At 44.7% G+C, this 19,360-nt stretch overlaps 1 protein-coding gene across 1 annotated transcript in view; it reads right to left on the bottom strand.

The window, feature by feature from the left end:
* Positions 1 to 1,734: 1,734 nt before the first annotated feature.
* Positions 1,735 to 19,360, bottom strand: part of LOC119657754 (CKLF-like MARVEL transmembrane domain-containing protein 4) — a 74,203-nt gene continuing 56,577 nt past the window's right edge. Inside the window, exons 2-3 of the mRNA XM_038064808.1 lie at positions 7,889 to 8,056; positions 1,735 to 2,495 (exon numbers count right to left, since the gene is read on the bottom strand). Of these exons, the coding sequence (XP_037920736.1) occupies positions 2,298 to 2,495; positions 7,889 to 8,056 (366 nt within the window). The 3' untranslated portion in view covers positions 1,735 to 2,297. The remainder of the gene's footprint in view (positions 2,496 to 7,888; positions 8,057 to 19,360) is intronic.

Genomic DNA, 19,360 nt, shown 5'->3' with positions numbered 1-19,360 from the left:
GACTCATAACCCAGCCTATTCTCACTCCCGCTGCTGCTAACAGTTTGAGTGCGTTCTCTACTGATAGACTGATGATGGCGGTTTGCGTTCCCCCGTAGGCTTTCCTCAGCGTTTTCATCGCTGGTCACGGCAAGATCGAACTGCTTCTCCAACGCTTCGCAAACCTCCTCCTTCGTCGTGATTTCATCTATATCTTTTCAGATTATAATGATCTCCGACCTGCTAGCAATTATGTCGGCTTCCTGTCCTAACGATTTGGCTCAAGAATTTGTCCGCGGTTACATCCTTGGATTTCTTAAGCTCCAACATAAAGTTTCTCTTCTAGGACCGTCTTATGCGGCTGACCTTGTCTCCCAAGTTGGTGAGTTCGGGTCTGCCTTCACTCTCCTGAGAATATCGACGTACAACCCTTCACCTCGTTTGGAAATGATAATCATCTCCGATCATTTCTTTTCCGCGGTTCCACTTTCCTCCAGGATTTCACATGCGCCTTTGAAGGTCCGGCTCCTTTTCTCGAGGTCACCGCTGCAATAGTTTCACTGGCAGCTTCAGTCGTAGTTCTCATGAGCTCCGCCTTTTTGGGAGTTGAATCCTTTTTTCTTTTCGGGGTTTGCTGGCCTGCTGAGTCATTCAGCTTTTCGCGCAGCCTCTTCCTCAGTTTCTCCGCTTTTGTATTTTGAACAGACGTTACTTGTGTTGCCTGGTTCACTTTTCCAATCGACGTCTTCCCTACTCGTTCGTCCTGAAGCTTGCCGTACGCCAAACGGATGCCTATTATCATGGCCCTTATATTCTAATGAATGTTCCTGCGCTCCTTTATAAATTCACACAGATCCTGATCTTTTTACCCAGGGCAGTAAAGGCAGCTCCACATGGTTGCCTAAAACATCGCTCGGGTGATTCGACGTGAAGGATTCTTTCTCATCGAAGATTCCCGCTATGCGCTTCCCACTGTGGGTAGAGATCGCGGGGGCTTGTGCCCGTGTGAGAGGTGATCTGCGGAGAATCGAGCTCCTTCTGAACGGGTCCGTCAATGGAGCTACTTCCAGTTCCTACCATACGCTTGTAACATTAGATGCCATAGTAGCCAAGCTTCCCACTACTGAGGCACTGCGGTCATTGGATATCGACGGCCGGGAGCCCGCTTGCCCACTCCCAAACACCGCTGGTACTGGGTTTCCAAAGCTCTACACCGTAACCTTATTCTCCTTCTGTTCCTCCATGTTTGGTTTCATTTCCCATAGTCAGTTTTTATCCACGGGTGGGCGTTTACTACCCACCTACTCGGGTGCGTGCATGTGCATGCGCATGACACATTCGCCGAGCATTCCCTTATCCGCACGAAGGGACGCGCCTGATGGTAGATTTGGCAACTTCACACACATGGCTGATTGGAATTATTTATGATTGAGCATGTTACAAACCGTTTTTCCTAGAATTTTCCATTCCTCCAACTAATATGTGGCGCAGCAGGGTTAACCACATTCGAAATTTATTTCGAATGTCACAATCATTCACGAGTTGCGTTTTTCGTTTTTCACCAAAACTTTCCGCATTCATTTATGTGTCATTTTACAGTTGAATTATAACAAACCTTATCATTTTGAGAAAACAGAAATATAATTCGAAATACAAGAAAGAAATCTCATTTGTCATTCTTTAGGAGCAAATTTGTGCAGATCTGAAAATAGCGAGTATTTGTCAGTATATGTCTTGTAAAAGGAAACCAACTGGTTAAACACTAGTTTAAATTACTTTATTCAAAATATAATCCTCTCAAAATTATATATTAACATTTTATAAATACATACGGCGTAGTTACAACAAAGATGAATCATAGTCCTTAAATTCTTAAATTCATGAGTTAAAATAAATATGGAAAAGTTTTAATAGAAAGAAAAGGATAAACCGTCAATTTACAGCTTAGATACTACCACATACTTCGTTTCAACATTATTCGTGTTTCCTAGCCCATAAAATGTTGGATTTGTCGATTTTGGGGTGAAAGTTGCTCATTGGTACTTCAGGGAGCTCAGATTGCTAGATCGCAATATCTTTTCGTGTCGATATAAAAACCAATTGATCTGCAGATGTGAAAAACGCTAATTTTAGATTGAATCCCCGCATCCGCGCGTCGATTTCTAGCCTCGAGAACACAATTGAACGACTTTCTGCCAATTACGTCTTAATGGAAATTAGTTGTGATAAGTATGTACATGTACATTGGATTGGCAGATGAATTTAATTTAGTTAGATAAACAAAAGAAGAAACTTATCCTTAAAGATAGTCCACTATTCTAATTTGATAAACTATTTTTGTGTTCTATGAACAGCAGATACGTTCCGAATCCATAAACTAATGTGTTGAAAAGACCAAAGACACCGGCAGCGATGTTCGACCCCTTGCCGTATCCGTAGAGGCTTGACCATGAAGCCAGTTGCACAATGAAGGCAATTAGATACAGAAGAGTTATGATGCCTGTATTGATCATCTCCTGTGAAAAGAAAAGAAAAAATATGTAAGCACAGTTACTGAAGATGCAAACTTAGGCTCTATAAATACAATATAGGAAAGGGGTTGGACTAAGGGCACCCTGGCTAACCTGGGTGTCCCTAGTTACTTAGCTCGGATAATCCAGAATTACCCCTCGGAGAGACTTCTTTGGTACGAGATGGACGACAGGCCGAATGAATATGTCGTGACAGCAGGTGTTCCCCAAGGCTCCATACTGGCCCCTGCTGTGGAACATAATGTATGACGAAGCGCTCGGCCTTCGCGAGCCAAAGGAGATGACCTGACAGTGGTAGTAGTTGCGAAACACCACCAGGCCGTGGAACTGTATGCAAGTGAAACCACCGCGTTGGTAATAACGACGTCGTTTCAAAATTGATCATTAGAAACCTGAGGGTAATGATCGATGCAAAATTGAGCTTCAAGGGGCACCTGGACTATGCGCGCGAAAAGGCAGCAAAGGCTAGTTCATCTCTAGCAAGGATGATGCCAAATATTGGAGGGCCAAAATCTAGTCGCGTGCTGTTTATCGCAGGGGTAGTGAAATCCATCCGGCTCTACGCGGCTCCTGTATGGGCGTGCGCACTAGAGAACCCAGCGAACCAGAGAAGGGTTAGTTCGGCATATCGGCGAATTGCGCTGAAGGTGTGCAGTGCATATAGGACGGTCTCGGGTGAGGTAATGTGTGTCATCGCGGAGATGATTCCCTTGGATTTTCAAGCGAATGAGGCACACTGTCTCTACCGGAGAAGGAGGGTGAATCCGACCGAAGTGAGTGCGGGCTTCCTAAAAGCCACTAGGAAGGAGCTGTACAGGAGATGGCAGTAACGGAGGGGCGGATCCGGAGCATTTTATGTTCCACTGTCCGAGATTCGCGAATGAAAGAGGGAGGCTAAACGATGCCCTTCAACGTAATTATCGGACCCCCAGAGATGCTGAGGTCCGCAGCAACCTGGATTGCGATAAACGAAACAGTAACTGCGATACAGGAGAAGCTGAAGGAACTGGAACGAACCGGAGCGCGACGGACGCGTGACTTAGTTGTGCTGGTGTAAACCAGAGCCTTTCTCGCGATGTAATACTTCACGGTGGTCTCGCGAAGATATGGGCGGAGAAGTATGGGTAGTTTTAGTGGGTGAGAATCCCACACACTGTTGCAACCTGGTGCGTCTTTTTAAAATTTCCACCTCCAACCATAAAAAAATTTCTTGAAGGAATTGTTTGGAATTATTTAATTTTCTTAGACGCTGCAAAGTGGGTTCCTACGAAACAGTGCCTGAACCTACTTCACGCTAGTGCCGGACGCGGTCCTAGAACATGTGTGGAGGTTTCGTCACTCTCCTCACAGAGTCTACAGACAGTGTCCGTAGATATCCCTAGTTTCCCCAGATGATAGTTTAGCCTGCAGTGACCAGTGAGTATTCCCACTATGATCTGGAGACTCTACTTGGCGAGGTTTAAAAAATCTTTCGAGCGCTTGGGTTCATATCTCCCCACGAGCAATCTGACCTGTTCCATTCCTGGTAACTTCGAATAGTACAGTTCTCTCAGAGGCTCCTGTCCGTTTTTAAGCACAATAACCTTGAATCCATATCCGACCCAATAGAATGGCTTTGGCCTAAGCAACATGTCCCTGTTCCCTTTTTGGCCAATTTGTCCGCAGTCGCATCGCCTTCTAACTCAAAGTGACCTGGAACTTAGAGTATCTAGACTTTATTGAGCGAGCCAAACGTGTTCAGTCTGTTAAGGGATTCTCATAACAATTTGGAATTCACCTGGTTGAACCCAAGTGCTTTAATAACGGCTTGGCTATCGGCTAGAATAGCAATGCCGTGCCCCCTGACGTATATTTTCATCTGAAATTGGTTCGAAATATATTTTCCTTGGACCAACGACCCCAGCGCCTGCTCCCTCTGCTGTAAGGGATTCGTCAATGTACCAGGTAATCAGTTGCTGCTTTAAGTTGTATGTCAGTGCCATGCTCTCCCAGTTTGCTCTATTACTCTAAAGGGTTTGAAACTTTTTATCGAAATGAAACGCCGTTATCATATTATCGCTTGGTTTCAGTAATTTGGAATACCACCTAAAAAAAGACAGAAATTTTACCTCGATTTAGGCAGCTCCTCGTCTTGCGGACATTCTGAAGATCTCTTCCTTCCCTGGATCTGTATGCGCAGATAAAGAGGAGTCAGTCCCAGAAAAATCTCTAAGGATGCCAGTTATCAAATGTTTGACCTCTGTTACTCCTTTGAATTTCATACCAGGTAATCTAATGACTCTCAATTGATCAAGCTTGCGTTTCCTAGTGAACAGTACTGTTTTGGCCTTGACTTTACTACTACAAGTGATTCTTCCATTTACATTGAGGGTGAAAGGGATCCCCGCTCTTGCACTCGCGCTCTTAACACTTTTAGGAGAGATGCTAAGATGATTTCTAGGCCTCTTTGGAGTAGTGCTGGGAAAATGTCATCTACTCCGGGGGATTTCAGTGGTTTAAAAGTTCGCACTGCTCATCTTACTTTAGCTTCCGAGGATACCTCTTTTGTCAGTTTCCAAATCAACTGCGATGGCGTAGGTCAGGACGCCAGACAGCTTTTAGGGATATCAAATTGGTGGATTTCGGCGCAAAACCGAGATGTATGGAGTTCCATACTAAGGCAGGCCTAGATCAGATACCGGTTGTTGCGCCGTTGATGATGATGAACATGTCCCTTTAGTGGTTATCTAAACTTCGCTCCACACTGTTTTATAGATGGCAAATGCGTCTCTGAACTCTGTTTCTTTCTCTCTACTTTTGGACAGCAGAGAAGACGGAAACATCCTGGACCAAGTCTTGTACTTCATCCAGCAGAGATCGGATCTATTCACCAATTCCTTGATTTCAGGCCAGAATTTTGTGGTCACTAGTTTCTATATTGATTCATTCTAAATTGATGATCCTAGCGTGATCATCCTAGTATCAACCATCTTACTCCTTTGGCGTTACAGCTGGCATTGTTTGTTGCTTTTTGATGTAGCAGCATCGGGGGTGAAAACCTTACTTCATCAGGCTGGGACTAATGCGGAACGTTGTCGGGTGAAAAACGAGGCGATGTTGTTTTTAGGAAGACAAACCTCAGGTTGTGATTCCTGAAGATCGAGTCAGTGTTTAATGCCCATTGAATCTGTTCGGGCAGAAGCAATACGATTAAGTTCTCTCTGTTCTTGGCCCCGAAATTAACCAGGAAATGTCCAACATGATACCAGATTAATAGCCGCTCCCCATAATTGTGGATTTGCTAGAGAAGATAAAAGACAAGATATTGTCTATAATTGATTTCTACAAAGCCTTACACAGCATTCCGATAGCAGAGAAACACGTACCGAAAATGACCATTCCGACATCATTCCTCGAGTTGGCCTGAACATTGATAGATCTACGGAACGTAGCTCAGTCGCTCCAACGGACTATGGACCACCTCCTATGGAACCGTTCATTCGCCAGGTATAACTTCTATTACTTTCTTGTCGCTTCAAATGTCAATGATTAATATATTAATACCGAAAGTGTAACTTCCTGGAAGCAAGGAATGCTTCTCATCTTCTTCTTTTTCTTTAGCCTTTGTCCCGTTCACAAGCGGGGTCGGCTCGTCGTGATCGGCTTCGCCATTTGGCTCTATCGAATGCCTGATCTGGGTGCAATCTCGAGGCTTTCAAATCCCCATCCAGCGTATCAAGCCACCGTTGCTTAGGTCTGCCTTTTGGAATGCTTCTCATCAACCCAGGTAAATACGTGTTCGGCTCGAGTGAAGTATAATATAATAGAAGACCTTGACTATAGCGTCTCACCTTAACGTATCACGCCACTATCGTTCAAAATCGAAGTTATCGAAGATTTTTGGAAGCCAGACCTGTGCCTAAATAGCCCATAAGGAACCAGTGTGTGAGATGTAGCTGGGCTGTCAGGCTGTTTTCACGACCAGGATTTAACTGATTGTACAGTCCGGGTTAGTGTATGGGTACGGAGTTTTTAGGTCAAGAGGCAGGCGAATGGACTACGGGTAGTTTAGGTATCATCAACGCCCTTGCTAGAATGCTTTGACTGGTTTCAGGAATACTCAACTTTTTCACCGCTGCATTCCAATTGCTGAAGGGTATATTGGCTCGCTGGACGAACTATTCCAAGGCCCATATTCCAGGGAGATGTGCTTAGTGAAACAAAGCAGCGCTTGCCGACAACACTTCACTCCTAACGCCATCACGCTAGCCCTGAGAATGGATACTGCCGACAATGCTGTTGGAGACATCCTTGAGCAGGAGCTTAACCGTGGTACATGGCGATTAGTATTGTTATTGAATAGGGAGAAACGTTACAACACATACGACCGGGAATTGTCTATTATTTCCACTGTCATTAAATAGCCTCAACACTTTCTTGGAGTTCACCGATATCAACCTCTAATCTAAGCTGCCCAGCATAAGTTAGACAGGTTCGTCAGTTGGACTGCATCCGGCAGCACCAAATTATTTTGAAGTGAGTGAAGGGAGTGAACAATCGAGCACTTTGTCGTTTGTAGAAGGCTTACTTCACCTTGTCCTGGATATCAAATAAATTTCAGCATTCAGGTCATGGATTTGTAGTGTTGTCCACATACGAAGGGCACTAGACCAGCATTCCCATTCGCTACATCAACCATGCGCCTTCTTCACCGACGACCTGAAGCTAACGCATAATTGAGGTGGCGGATCTCGGGACATACCCATCTCCATCACGCTCCTCGAGGATCAAACAGAAAACCATCAAGTCGAATCAAGAGTTGCAAGCTGCATCACCTCTGAACGCTCAACCCAGAAGCTCTATGCAACCCACCTCAAACGCTATTTGCAGTTTTGAGCGGCTTTAGAGGGGTCTTCATGGCTCAAATCAATTTTGCAATTTTTGAAAGCAGAGACCCACGCCATACCCCCTTTTAACCGCGACTTTACTAAGAACCATGACTACCTTTTGGCCCACGCTGATTGTTATTATTAAAAATTTGGTATGGAAGCAGAAAATTAGGACAAAAAAGCAAACCCAAACCTCATTGTCAAAAGTCGCTTGTAAGATAGATTGGGAGTTTCAGTGAAAGAGCAGATCACTTACCGACCGGGTAATTGGATTAGATGTCCGTATATATGCCAAAGATATATATTTGGACAAATTCTTAAAATTTTATTGTCGAGATGATATGGGCTAAGAAACTCTGATTGGTTGAGTGCTTAAAAGCGTCCGTAACAAGACTAGCCATTGTTCGTCAATGAGCTTATTCAGACACCGCCCAAAAACATGTTTACTGATACTGATTTATTTCTACTTCATACTAACATTGATATAAGAGTACTTTCAAATTTTCTTACCGTCAATATCCAATTAATCGTCAAATTAAGAACCTCACGGATTCCCAGCAGATAAACGAACGACCAAAGCAATGTCGCAATGAAGGACACAACTGCTACGAAGAGGAAGTAGTGTGTTGCTGATATAAACGCAGGTGATGCACAGGCCATGCAAATAATGCCAAGGATCTGAAAAGTAGAAGAAAGATATTTGATTAGAGACGTTTGTTGAGTGAAAATTATGTGGGCCCTTCTATTATTCCCTTCTTCATAGGAATTTTCTTCTGAGAAAACTTTAGGCCCGGGAGAATTCTCCCTTCCCACCGCATTTGCATTTTTGTAGTCCATACACAGGGGATCAATGTTTCAAGGAGTAGTGGTACATATTTTTTGGTCCCTGTTCACAGTTTTTGAATAAGTTGATTGAGTTGTTTTTACTCTCAATTCAACGCAAAAAAAACATCGTTACTATCGACAAAAGCGTAGATACGTATGTGATATGTATAATACTAAAATAGTGATATCACCTAAGAGTGCAATATCACATTACCATCACCGAATGCGATTTGAACATTACCAAACATCACAACATGACTTAACTTTGAGGCATCACTTAACATCACCGAATAATCAAAGTATTGTAATGTTTATCTTCATGTGATATATGGTTATAAAACGCCACCAACCATCACCTTTCTTTCTAGGAGAAGTGGCAGGGGCAGCTGTCGAGTGCTGAGTCGATGCTGACTACCGCCTGCCAATTTGACAGTGTTGTGATTCCATATTCTCTTGCTTAAAGTGAATTACTGATTTGTAATGATATTGTTAACCTAACATAACGACGAAATCTATGAGCGATACCATGACCGTCAGGTTGTGGATAAAATCCGGCTCAATAGGTTGCGGTGGGCGGGTCACTTAATCCGTATGGATGAGGATGATCACATCCGAAAAGTCTATAAGGGCAATATCTATGGTCGAAAAAGACCATGGCGCCATTCAGCTTTTTGGGATATCGAATTGGTGAACCTCGCCGCAAAATCGGGATGTCTGGAGTTCCTTATTAAGGTAGGTGTTGATGATGATGATGAATGATATTGCTTCTGATTGATATCGTGTCGATCTAGGTCTGTTGCATGAAATATTCACTCCCCATTCATACCGTATATTTTACGCTACGAATTTGATAAACGCAGAGCAAATATCACTTTAGTGATAAGTAATATTTATTAATATCGGCTGATTGGATTATGTGATGTTGGTGATATTACATAGATGTATATTATGTAATATTACTTTCCTCAAAAGTGATGTGATCTTACAGGACCTATTAAGGTGAGGTTTCCAGCATCACTTATTAAAAGAGTTGTTGCCTTAGTATAATAATTTATCTTTGTAGTTTCAGTTTTTAGGCCGAGTGTGGAAAACAATAATTTTTCTGGTATTTAGGTAAATTTTTTGAAGGAAATCATTGTACACCAATTCTGCTGATTCATTTCTGTGAAAATTGTTAGCCCACCGGTCGCAGAAGATTGGAGGTTAGCAGGTGTATCAACACTGAGGGTTTTTAGGGACCTTTTTCACCAGGAATTAAAACTCAACACCAACATTGCTGTCATTTACATGTTCAGCTTTGCAATATTGTTGAACGATCCTCACCATTCATCGCTTTTATGGTCTTAATCAAACTGGAGCAGGGGGAGCAGAGAACGTGTATACTTTCTCGATTTACATGGCTCACCATCTATCAGTTCCATCAGAAGAACTGCAATATTTGACATCCACCATTGCAGCAAAGAAGGGTAATCTGTTGATAGACAGCGACGCCAATGCAAGCTGCGATGGAGCAGCTCAGAAATCAACGAAAGAAGGGAGTCAACTATCGGTGTGTAACAGGGGCAGTGCATCAACTTCTTGTCGAAGACCTTAGAGTACGCATTTAGGGGCGGTTGGGGAGAAAAGACCCTTCTCCCAATCCCAGCACGCCCACCTCAAAGGTAAATCCATAGAAACTGCTCTTCACGAGGTAATTAGTTACTCTAGCTGCTTTCCTGGATAAAGAGGAAGTGTTGAACATGATTGATAGTGGTGAACGAAATTCTACCCATATTGGAACAGGTACCCGAATTCGTGTCATCTCGACTTATCGAGTACCGCTACCATCTGGAATCGAAACGGCGTTCGACTACATGTTCTTGCCCAAGGATGAGGGAATGGCTATGTCTGGATTCAGTGTTTAGGGATAACGATGCCAGACTTTTGGTGCCGGCTTGATGGTCTAGAGGATACCGTTATGGGCACGGAGAGACAAATCCTGATAGGAGGCGACTTTAAAGATAGGCCCCTTGAATGGAGCATGGCCGTGACAAGCCTTCTATGTACTGGTGGACACAGAAATTGTCGACCTACAAAAGGAGTGTCATAAGCTCCGCCGTTTGGCACAACGTTTACACGAGATATAGATCAGTAAAAAGGAGACTCCGAAATGCGATAAATAAAAGCAAAGCTCGTAGCTGACAGAATCCAATCAAGGAGGTAAATGAGGACCCGTGGGGTCTTGGCAATAAACTTGTCACTTGGAAAATCGGGGCTCTGCAGAAACACTATGTACTATGTACCGAACAGATGGACCGCATCACACAGGCATTATTTGCCAGACATCCGGTACGCGTTTATGTCAAGAGCGCGAAAAGCGCCCAAGACTACTCCCTTTTCACAAGAAGCAGTTCTCGCCATGAAAAATAAGAGAAGCCAGGTCCTGGCGTCCTGGGTATCCCGGTAGAAGTTTACAAACTGGTGTTCCGCCAGCAGCTCGTTGCTCGAGGTGTTCAGAGCCTGCCTGAAGGAAGACATTTTTCCTTGTTGCTGGAAGGTGGCGGGACTCGCGGTAATCAGGAAAGGAAATGGAAGCCCCTGAGCTGCCGTCTGCATACCGACCGCTATGTATGCTTCACACGGCCAGAAAAGTGCTTGAAAAGCTCATCAGGAGTAGACTCGCTGAAGCGATACACCCTGCCGGGGACTTACCCCCAGGGCAATTCGGGTTCAGAGATGCTGTAACGGAAGTCATGGATGCGGTTCATCGCCAATCTCAACGGATAGCGCTCCTCATAACGCTTGATGTCAGGACAGATATGCTAGGCACATTAGAAAACTCATTCCATGTGCCGAGCTACCTCTGGTCGATATTGAGGGATTATCTGGAAGACTGCTCCCTGCTCTATAAGACGCTAGAGGGATAAAAGAGGATGAACGTCATGTCGAGGGTAGCACGGGGATCGATCCTAGGGCCGGACGGCTGCAGCCGGAACCTCGGCCTTGAGTCAGCTAATGACAAATATTGGGGCCCTGTATCAATCAGGAGACGTCTTCTTATGGAAGCAATGCAATCCATTTTGCTCTACGGCGCGGAGGTACGGGGTGATGTCCTTGACAGGGAGGTGCATCGTAAACGCCTTGCCCAAGTGCAGATACGGTGGACTTTGCGAGTGGCGTTTTCATATTGCACTGTTTCAGTACCGGCCGTGATGGTGATCGCAGGAGTGATCCCCGTTGCCCTCCTTGTTAAGGAACGTAAAGCCGCAAGGGAAAAAATTTACGAGAGTTGATTGCCCGTGATGAACGTCAAACCTCACTTACCGACTGGCAACTCTCTTGGCAAAATGGGCCAAGAGGCAGATGGACTGCACGGCTCATTGACAATTTAGATTCTTGGATGAACCGAACGCATGGTGAGATTGATTACTTCCGTACTCAACTATTAAGTGGTTTTTCAATCTTACCTGCACGATCTCCTGATTGTGTGTTCTGCAATGGAGTGCTGGACAACACCGAACGCACATTTTTCTCTTATGAAAGGTGGGACGGCTTTTGGTAGCAGCTTTATGCACACACAGGGGAGCTCTCTCCAGACAACATTGTCAGAGAGATGCTGAGGAACTCTAATAGATGGAGTCGTGTTGTGTATTATGTTGTTGCGAGAAGATTGAGGTCGACCGGCGGAGAGACGGAATGGCAAGGGATTACCCGAACTAACAACTCCCTTCCTCTTCTCCCCTCCTGTTGGTGAAAGGAATTTCCTGACCTCAAACTCCCAAAGCTGGGAGAGCGGAAGGGCTAGCCCGAAGTGATGTCCCAAACGGATCCAGGCTAGTTTTTTGGTGACAGGGAGATATTTAGTTGGCAGTCCGACGGCGTACTGTTGCGGGAGTCCAACACTCTGTGCGTAAACGCATTTACCTGTCCTACTACCAAACAAGAAAATATGATCAAAGGACCATATGTGCAAGTGCTATCGGAGTTCAACAGCCCTGCTCAGCCGATGTTCTCAATGTACTGTGGCGCGGCAGGATCTGCAGCATTCGAAATTTATTTCGGATGTTGCGGATGCGGACGGGTAGATGGCGCTGAACGTGGAAACTCTCCACTCACGCGTTTTCAGAACGCACCGGGGAAGTGGAGAGCCAGCGGTAAAAAAGTGCCGTTGGTTGGGACAGTAAGGGCCGCATGGAAATAAGTCGGTCTCTTCTGTTCCCAACCGCGAGACAGATCACTTCAGCGCGAGTAATAAAAAAGTATTGTAAGAATTAAATAAAGTAAATCAAGTCAAATCTTTACAAGTCCAATCTTTTGATTTCTTTCAATCCGATCTCGACTTTTCTATTACGAAAATTCCCCGGGCATCTCACAAGAGCGAGCTTATCGTGAGAACAGTAAAGTTTCGATTCCGCCTCGTGAAGATTAGTTAAAGTACTCCCACAACTCCTGGACCTCCACATTAAATACGTTGTAGCGTGCAGTGTTATTAGACTACATGAGTTGTTGTTGGATAGCGAAGCTCTTCGGCCATTCTAGACGAAGTACCGCGCGAACTTTAGGCATTCCCTATGTTGCAAGGCTATGGCACAGTATCCTTCACCAATGGATCAAAGGTGATCTGCGGAGTCGGTGGGAAGTTTTCTCAGATACACACATCGTAGTGGAGTGGTACCGTACCAGTCCCAAGAATCGCCAGAGTATTCCAAGTGGAAGTACTGGTGATACTCGATGGCTCGGCCATGATACGTGTGCCAAGGGTGACATGGCTATTCTAACCGACGGACAGGCGGTCATTTAGGCTTTGTAGTAGCGAAATCTTCCAGGCTGGTGGGGTAGTGCAGTGATATTCTGAACAGTTTGGACAACACGTTCAAAATCACCCTCCTCTTGGTTCCCGGCTATAGGCAAAAAGAGGGGAATGGGAGGCCTGACAGACTGGACAGACGGGGTTCTGCTTTTGGTAGTCCCTCAGTTGGCACGGTATGGGCCCCGCTGGCGACTATTAAGGATAGAATCTACTCACACGACTTAGCAGCCTCGAACCTCATCACCTGCGCTAGTCAAGGAGGTTTTGGCCTGCCTATAACAAGACCCAAGCTCTTGTGCCAGACGGAGAAGAAAGAGAAACCTTCAGGCACTGCCTTTGCGATTACCTATATCTAGCTGGAGTCAGACTATGGACATTAAGTAAATCATTTTGTGCGGACCTCCGGGAGACCTCTAGTTGCAGGGTGGGAAAGCGGTTTTCTTTAGTGAATGTTGCGCGATGGCTCTGAAAATCTGCGCCGGTCCTGCCCTCTTTGCTCTTACCACAGGGGCCATAGTCTTAAGAGCTTGTTCATTAAAACGGTGCATTATAGCACTAATTGAGCTCCTCGGTCACAAATTGCACTTGTATTCCTAAAATATTTGCAACTGACACGCCTTAAATATGAATAAAATTATTAAAAACCCATAAAGCATTGAAACAATCATATTAACCCAGAAATTTCAAAGAAATGTTATCGCCCATACGATTCTATAAGCTAAACCCCTCGTTCTTACGTAATAGTCTTATTAAATCTTTCTGGTAATCGTGACGTAGGATCATGCACAAGACCACATTTTTAGAAGCAACGCGATGGTGCGACAGTATGACCTTAAGGTAGATATTTACACCTACATTGCCCACTCACATGGCGACATAGTGTACATTTTTCCATGAAAAAAGTAAGTTAAAGATATTTTCTCAGCAAGCAGACGTTTCATTCAAGTTTTTGTCATGGAGTTGGCTTTAGTCATAAATGGAAGGTGGAAGGCAATGAAGCGCTTCTACAGCGTGTTACGTAGTTAAACCGACTTAATTGTATAGTCCAGGTGCTAAAAAAGATACAAAACATGCCATATGTGAGTAGGTTGTGTATTGGTTGGGAAACTTTTGGTTTCATGTGTATTTTGCTTGTCTTCAGCCTCTGGGGACTACTTAATTGTCCGTAAATATTTCCTATAAATTTATTATGGCTGTGGTTCGTTTAAACTGTTTCCAATTATAGGGATTTGGACTTGATTGGGACATTTCTGTGGTGAGGTAGACTTTTATTAATTTCAAACTTCTCCATTTTTTCTCCAATCGATTTAATACATATATCCCCCTCAAGGACTTCTTGAATTTGAAAAAGTCATCAAGAAAAGGGAAGCCAATCACTCTGAATTATTAAGCACCAAACACTTCATCAAAACTTGTTTATGAAAGTACCATAGACGCCGGACAAAGAGTTGAGTTCTGGTCGATTAATGAAGCTAAACGTTGGCCCAGATGTCCTGGCCATTAGACCCTATCAAACTTTGCGTCCAAACTTATAAACATCAAATGCATAATGTAGGAAATAAAAGTGCAACAATTTCAATCCATTCATTATTCAAATCACATACGTTCCTGACATGCATATGTTCGGTTGTTGTCTTCAACGTGTTTCCGTTGCTGACCACTTACCTCATGAAATTTCCACGTCTATTTAAAGGTGTAAAAGGAGGAAACGAGATACAGAAAATTCAGTGAAAAGTTCGTCGTTCGACATACTTGAATGAATACATTACCAAAGTAGTAAACCTGAACGGTTCTGTTGGTCGACCCGTAAATGCGTTCCAACCGACCGGGGAGCGTTGGAGCTCCATAAACGGCCACAGTTTCAATGGATACGCACCTCAACGCAATTACTTATGCATGTGCATCAATCGATTCAAGATCGACGCTATGGACTTAAGCAGAAACCATCTGACGAGTACGTAGTTTGCTCGGTTGGTTGCTTTCATTATTGAAAAAGTCGTACAGAGTCGTACAGTATAGAGTATCCAAACTGCGCGGTAAACCTTGATATATAGTGAGGTGACGCGGCTGTGCTGCTAGGTGACCTGATTTTCAGCCTACAATGGTAAGGTTGATACCTAATACCGTGGGCTGGTAGTGTACTTGGGAATATCTGGACGTGCAGGGTGATGAAAAATGAATTATATTTGCATAAAATCAGCATACATGTATGTTGATGGCTGATTTTCTAGATTACCAAAAATCGTTTCCTTATTCTCCTTTTTCGGATATATACCTACAGATGTTCACTCCACGCAGCCTCTGGGTTGAAATTATTATTTTTTCCTCATTTGTGTGCCTTATTGTCACTGCATTTGATCCTGTATTCGAACCCGGGATAACGAGAGCGAGGGGCCGACTCTCAACCAACTCAACCGTCACACCGTCGTAAGTTAATAAATTTCTCGGGGCTCTGTGTTTCTCCTTTTGTTCGCAAAGAGTCTAGTCTGTAAAATCCTGGAACATGAAACCTCATGTGTTACGGTGTTGACTTTTAGGAATGGAAGGTTTTTCGAAGCCTAGCCATCATATAGTGGCAGTCTCTTGATTTTTTCAGATTTTTCGGTTGGACAGTTTCTGAGAATGACCCCGTTAAATAAATGATCACTTTCGACCCCCGAACTCTCCGCCTTTCCAACAAATGTCAAAACTAAGACCAGCTTTGGAAAGTACTAACTGAGACCTTTCATTTAATACCCCACATGACTATATTTGGTAAAAAAAAATTACACCCCCTTCTTGCCTGTATGGGGACCTCTCCTTAAATTCGCCATAAAAGAATAAAACTCACTGTATGCGTGAGCGTTCACAGTTCCTACCTTTTCACCAAATTTGGTGTCAATCGTTGCTACAGTCTCCGAGAAAAATACGTGTGACGGACAAACAGACAGACATACTTAGAAGACCAAACTACTGGTGGAATGATGAACTGACCGCCCTTCGATCAGCCTGCTACCGAGCCAGAAGAGCGGCTCAGAGGGCGGTAGGTAGAGTCAATCAGGAACAGAAAGAGGGCGCTTATAAGGCAACCCGAAAAACCCTCATGCTCGCCATCCAGCGAAGCAAGAGGAAATGCTTTAAGGAGCTCTGCTCCGTGGGGGAGTGCTTATAGAATGGTGATGGGACGATTCAGATTCCGTTCATCTCCGCAGATCACGTGTCCCACCCTCTTGCTGAAAATCATCTACGGGTTATTCCCCCAGCAAGAGAATGGCACCAACACATTCCAACCACCTCTGAATATGACGGCAATTCCCCCAGTCACCAGATACGAGCTGCTGGAGATCTGCGGTAGAATAGGAGACAACAAAACGCCGGGACTGGACGGAGTACCGAATAAGGCCCTTAAGCTTTCCATGCAATCCAGACCGGACATACTCACTGAGTTGTTGGAAGTGTGCATGTCCGAGGGAATATTTCCAGCGGTATGGAAGCGGCAGAAGTTGGTATTTCTTGCCTAAGCCTGGTAAACCTCCAGGTGAACCATCCTCATATCGACCCATATGTCTTCTGGACACTATGGGGAAAATGTTAGAGTGGATAATCTATAATAGATTACTCCTGGCTGTTGAGAGCCAAGGCGACCTTTCAGATCGGTAAAGCCGGATCAACCATTGATGCCATCAAATTGGTTACTGGCTCGGCCAAACATGCAATGCACGGAAAGAGTAGTACCAGCAAGTATTGCGTGGTAGTAATCCTGGAATTGAAAAATGCATTCAATTCGGCCAATTGGAATCTAATACGCAAATTCCTAGCGAAGGTTGGAATTCCCGCCCAATCTCGCTACTATAGTCGATAGTTATTTAACTGAAAGGAGGCTCTGGTATGACACCGATGACGGACCCCAGGAGTACGTTGTTTCCGCGGGTGTCCCACAGGGCTCCGTATTGGGTCCACTACTGTGGAACATCATGTACAACGATATACTTAATCTTCTCCTTCCGGAGGAAGCCGCAGTGGTGGGTTACGCCGACGACATAGCGCTGGTTGTTGTCGCAAAGCATCTCGAAGATTCTGAGTTATACTCAAGCGAGGCAATCAGTGTTAACAGTTGGCTAGAGAGTACTGGTCTGACACTTGCGGAGGAAAAAACGGAAGCGGTCCTCATCACTAAGCGCCGGAAGAGAAATTACGTCTGTATTGTGATCTGTATCATCACTTCCAAGCCGGTCATCAAATACTTGGGGGTGGTGATAGACAGGAAGCTCAGTTATAAGCAACACGTACAGTATGTTCGCGAGTATGGCCCTGACGAGGATGATGCCGAACGTGGGAGGGCCACGGTATACCTCTAGGTTGCTTATAGCCAGGGTGGTGACCTCAATCATGCTGGATGGAGACGTTGCAGATGTCAGTTAACACTAACGAACTGAGTGCAGTCTACAGGAGGACAGCCCTGAGGGTATGCTCTGCCTTCAGGACTGTCTCAGATGGTGCAGCATTCGTCATCTCTGGAATGATGCCGATTGATATGTTGGAAGATGAGATGGCGAGTATATACAATGCGAAGCCAATCTCTCCCTTATCGCAGATGAAGAATGTGGAAAGGGAGAGATCCATAAATAGATGGCAAGAGCGGTGGGAACATTCGGGAAAGGGTCGGTAGACTCACAGGCTCATTCCTGCCATCAAGTAGTGACTGGAGAGACGACACGGTGAGATTAATTATAATCTCACCCAGTTTCTCACGAGGCATGGAGGATATCGCCAATACCTGCACAAGTTTAAATTGGACACTTCACCCGACTGTCCAAATTGCGATGGAGTCCCAGAGGACCCAAAGCATGTATTCTTCCATTGTCCGAGATTTGTGGAAGGAAGGAGGAATTTAGAGGAGACTCTGGGAGAGGTGCTGATACCAGAGAATCTGGTGCCGAAAATGGTAGCGCATCAAGAAAATTGGGATGCGGTCAGCTCCATGATCGCATCTATCCAAACCAAACTGCGAAAGACAGAAGCGAGGAGAAAAGCGTATTCACGTGCGCCACGTATAGAAGAAAGGTGACTAAGCTAGAATAAGCTGACTCCGCCGCGTGATGTAATACCATATGGTGGTTCCGCGGGGCAGGGACGGAGTCGGGGATGGTTTCGTTTTACACAAAACCTTAAAAAAGGATTCCGATTCTCCTCATATTAAAATCAAAATAAGTACACATGGAGACGAAGTTGCGCACCTACAAAATAATCATCAAATGTATCCTACTTTGTTATTGAAAGCTGACTCCGTCGGGCCTGCCAAACTTCTCGAGAACGCTCAAAAGGGTATTCAAGGTGAAAATTGACGGAAGGAAACCAGTCGGAAAACCTAGGAAAAGATGCGAGGACGCGTCGAAACCGACAGCGAAATTCTATTTATCATCAACTACGGCGCAACTACCGGTATCCGGTCTAGACCTACCTTAGTAAGGAACTCCAGACATCCCGGTTTTGCACCGAGGTGCACCAATTCGATATCCCTAAAAGCTGTCTGGCATCTTGACTTACGTCATCGGTCCATCTCAGGCAGGGTCTGCCTCGTTTTCTTTTCCTACCATAGATATTGCCCTTATAGACTTTCCAGGCTGGATTATACTCATCCATACGGATTAACTGACCCGCCCACCGTAACATATTGAGCCGGATTTTATCCACAACTTGACTGTCATGGTACCGCTCATAGATTTCGTTGTTATGTAGGCTACGGAATCGTCCATCCTTATGTAGGGGGCCAAAAATTCTTCGGAGGATTCTTCTCTCAAACGCGGCCAAGAGTTCGCAATTTTTCTTGCTAAGAACCCAAGTTTCCGAGGAATACATGAGGACTGGCAGGATCATTGCCTTGTACAGTAAGTTCTTTGATCCTGTGGTCAGAGGTTTCGAGCGAAACAGTTTTTGTAAGCTAAAATAGGCTCTGTTGGCTGCCATCAACCGTGTGCGGATTTCATTCTCATAGTTGTTATCGGTTGTGATTTTCGACCCTAGATAGGAGAAATTTTCGACGGTCACAAAGTTGTAGTCTCCAATCTTTATTCTCCCCGTTTGACTAGTGCGGTTTGATGTTGTTGGTTGGTTGGTTTTCGGTGCTGACGTTGCAACCATATATTTTGTCTTGCCTTCATTCATGGGTAGACCAAGATCTCGCGCCGCCTGCTCGATCTTGGTGAAGGCAGTTTGTACGTCTCGGCGAGGTTGGAAAGGAAGAGGTAGAGAGTGCAGCCCAAGGAGTTTTTGATGGCATTGAAATTCAGGGCAGAGCAAGTGTTCATAAAAGAAGAAAGTAAAAAGAAAGAATGGGAGAGGTTGTTGGAAGGAATTGGAAGGCTAGGATGACTAGGTCAATGGAACAT

Source organism: Hermetia illucens, chromosome 5 (assembly GCF_905115235.1).
Source record: "Hermetia illucens chromosome 5, iHerIll2.2.curated.20191125, whole genome shotgun sequence".
NCBI classification, from domain to species: domain Eukaryota; kingdom Metazoa; phylum Arthropoda; class Insecta; order Diptera; family Stratiomyidae; genus Hermetia; species Hermetia illucens.
Note: the sequence above shows the minus strand (reverse complement) of the source record. Positions and strands in the feature narration are given on the sequence as shown.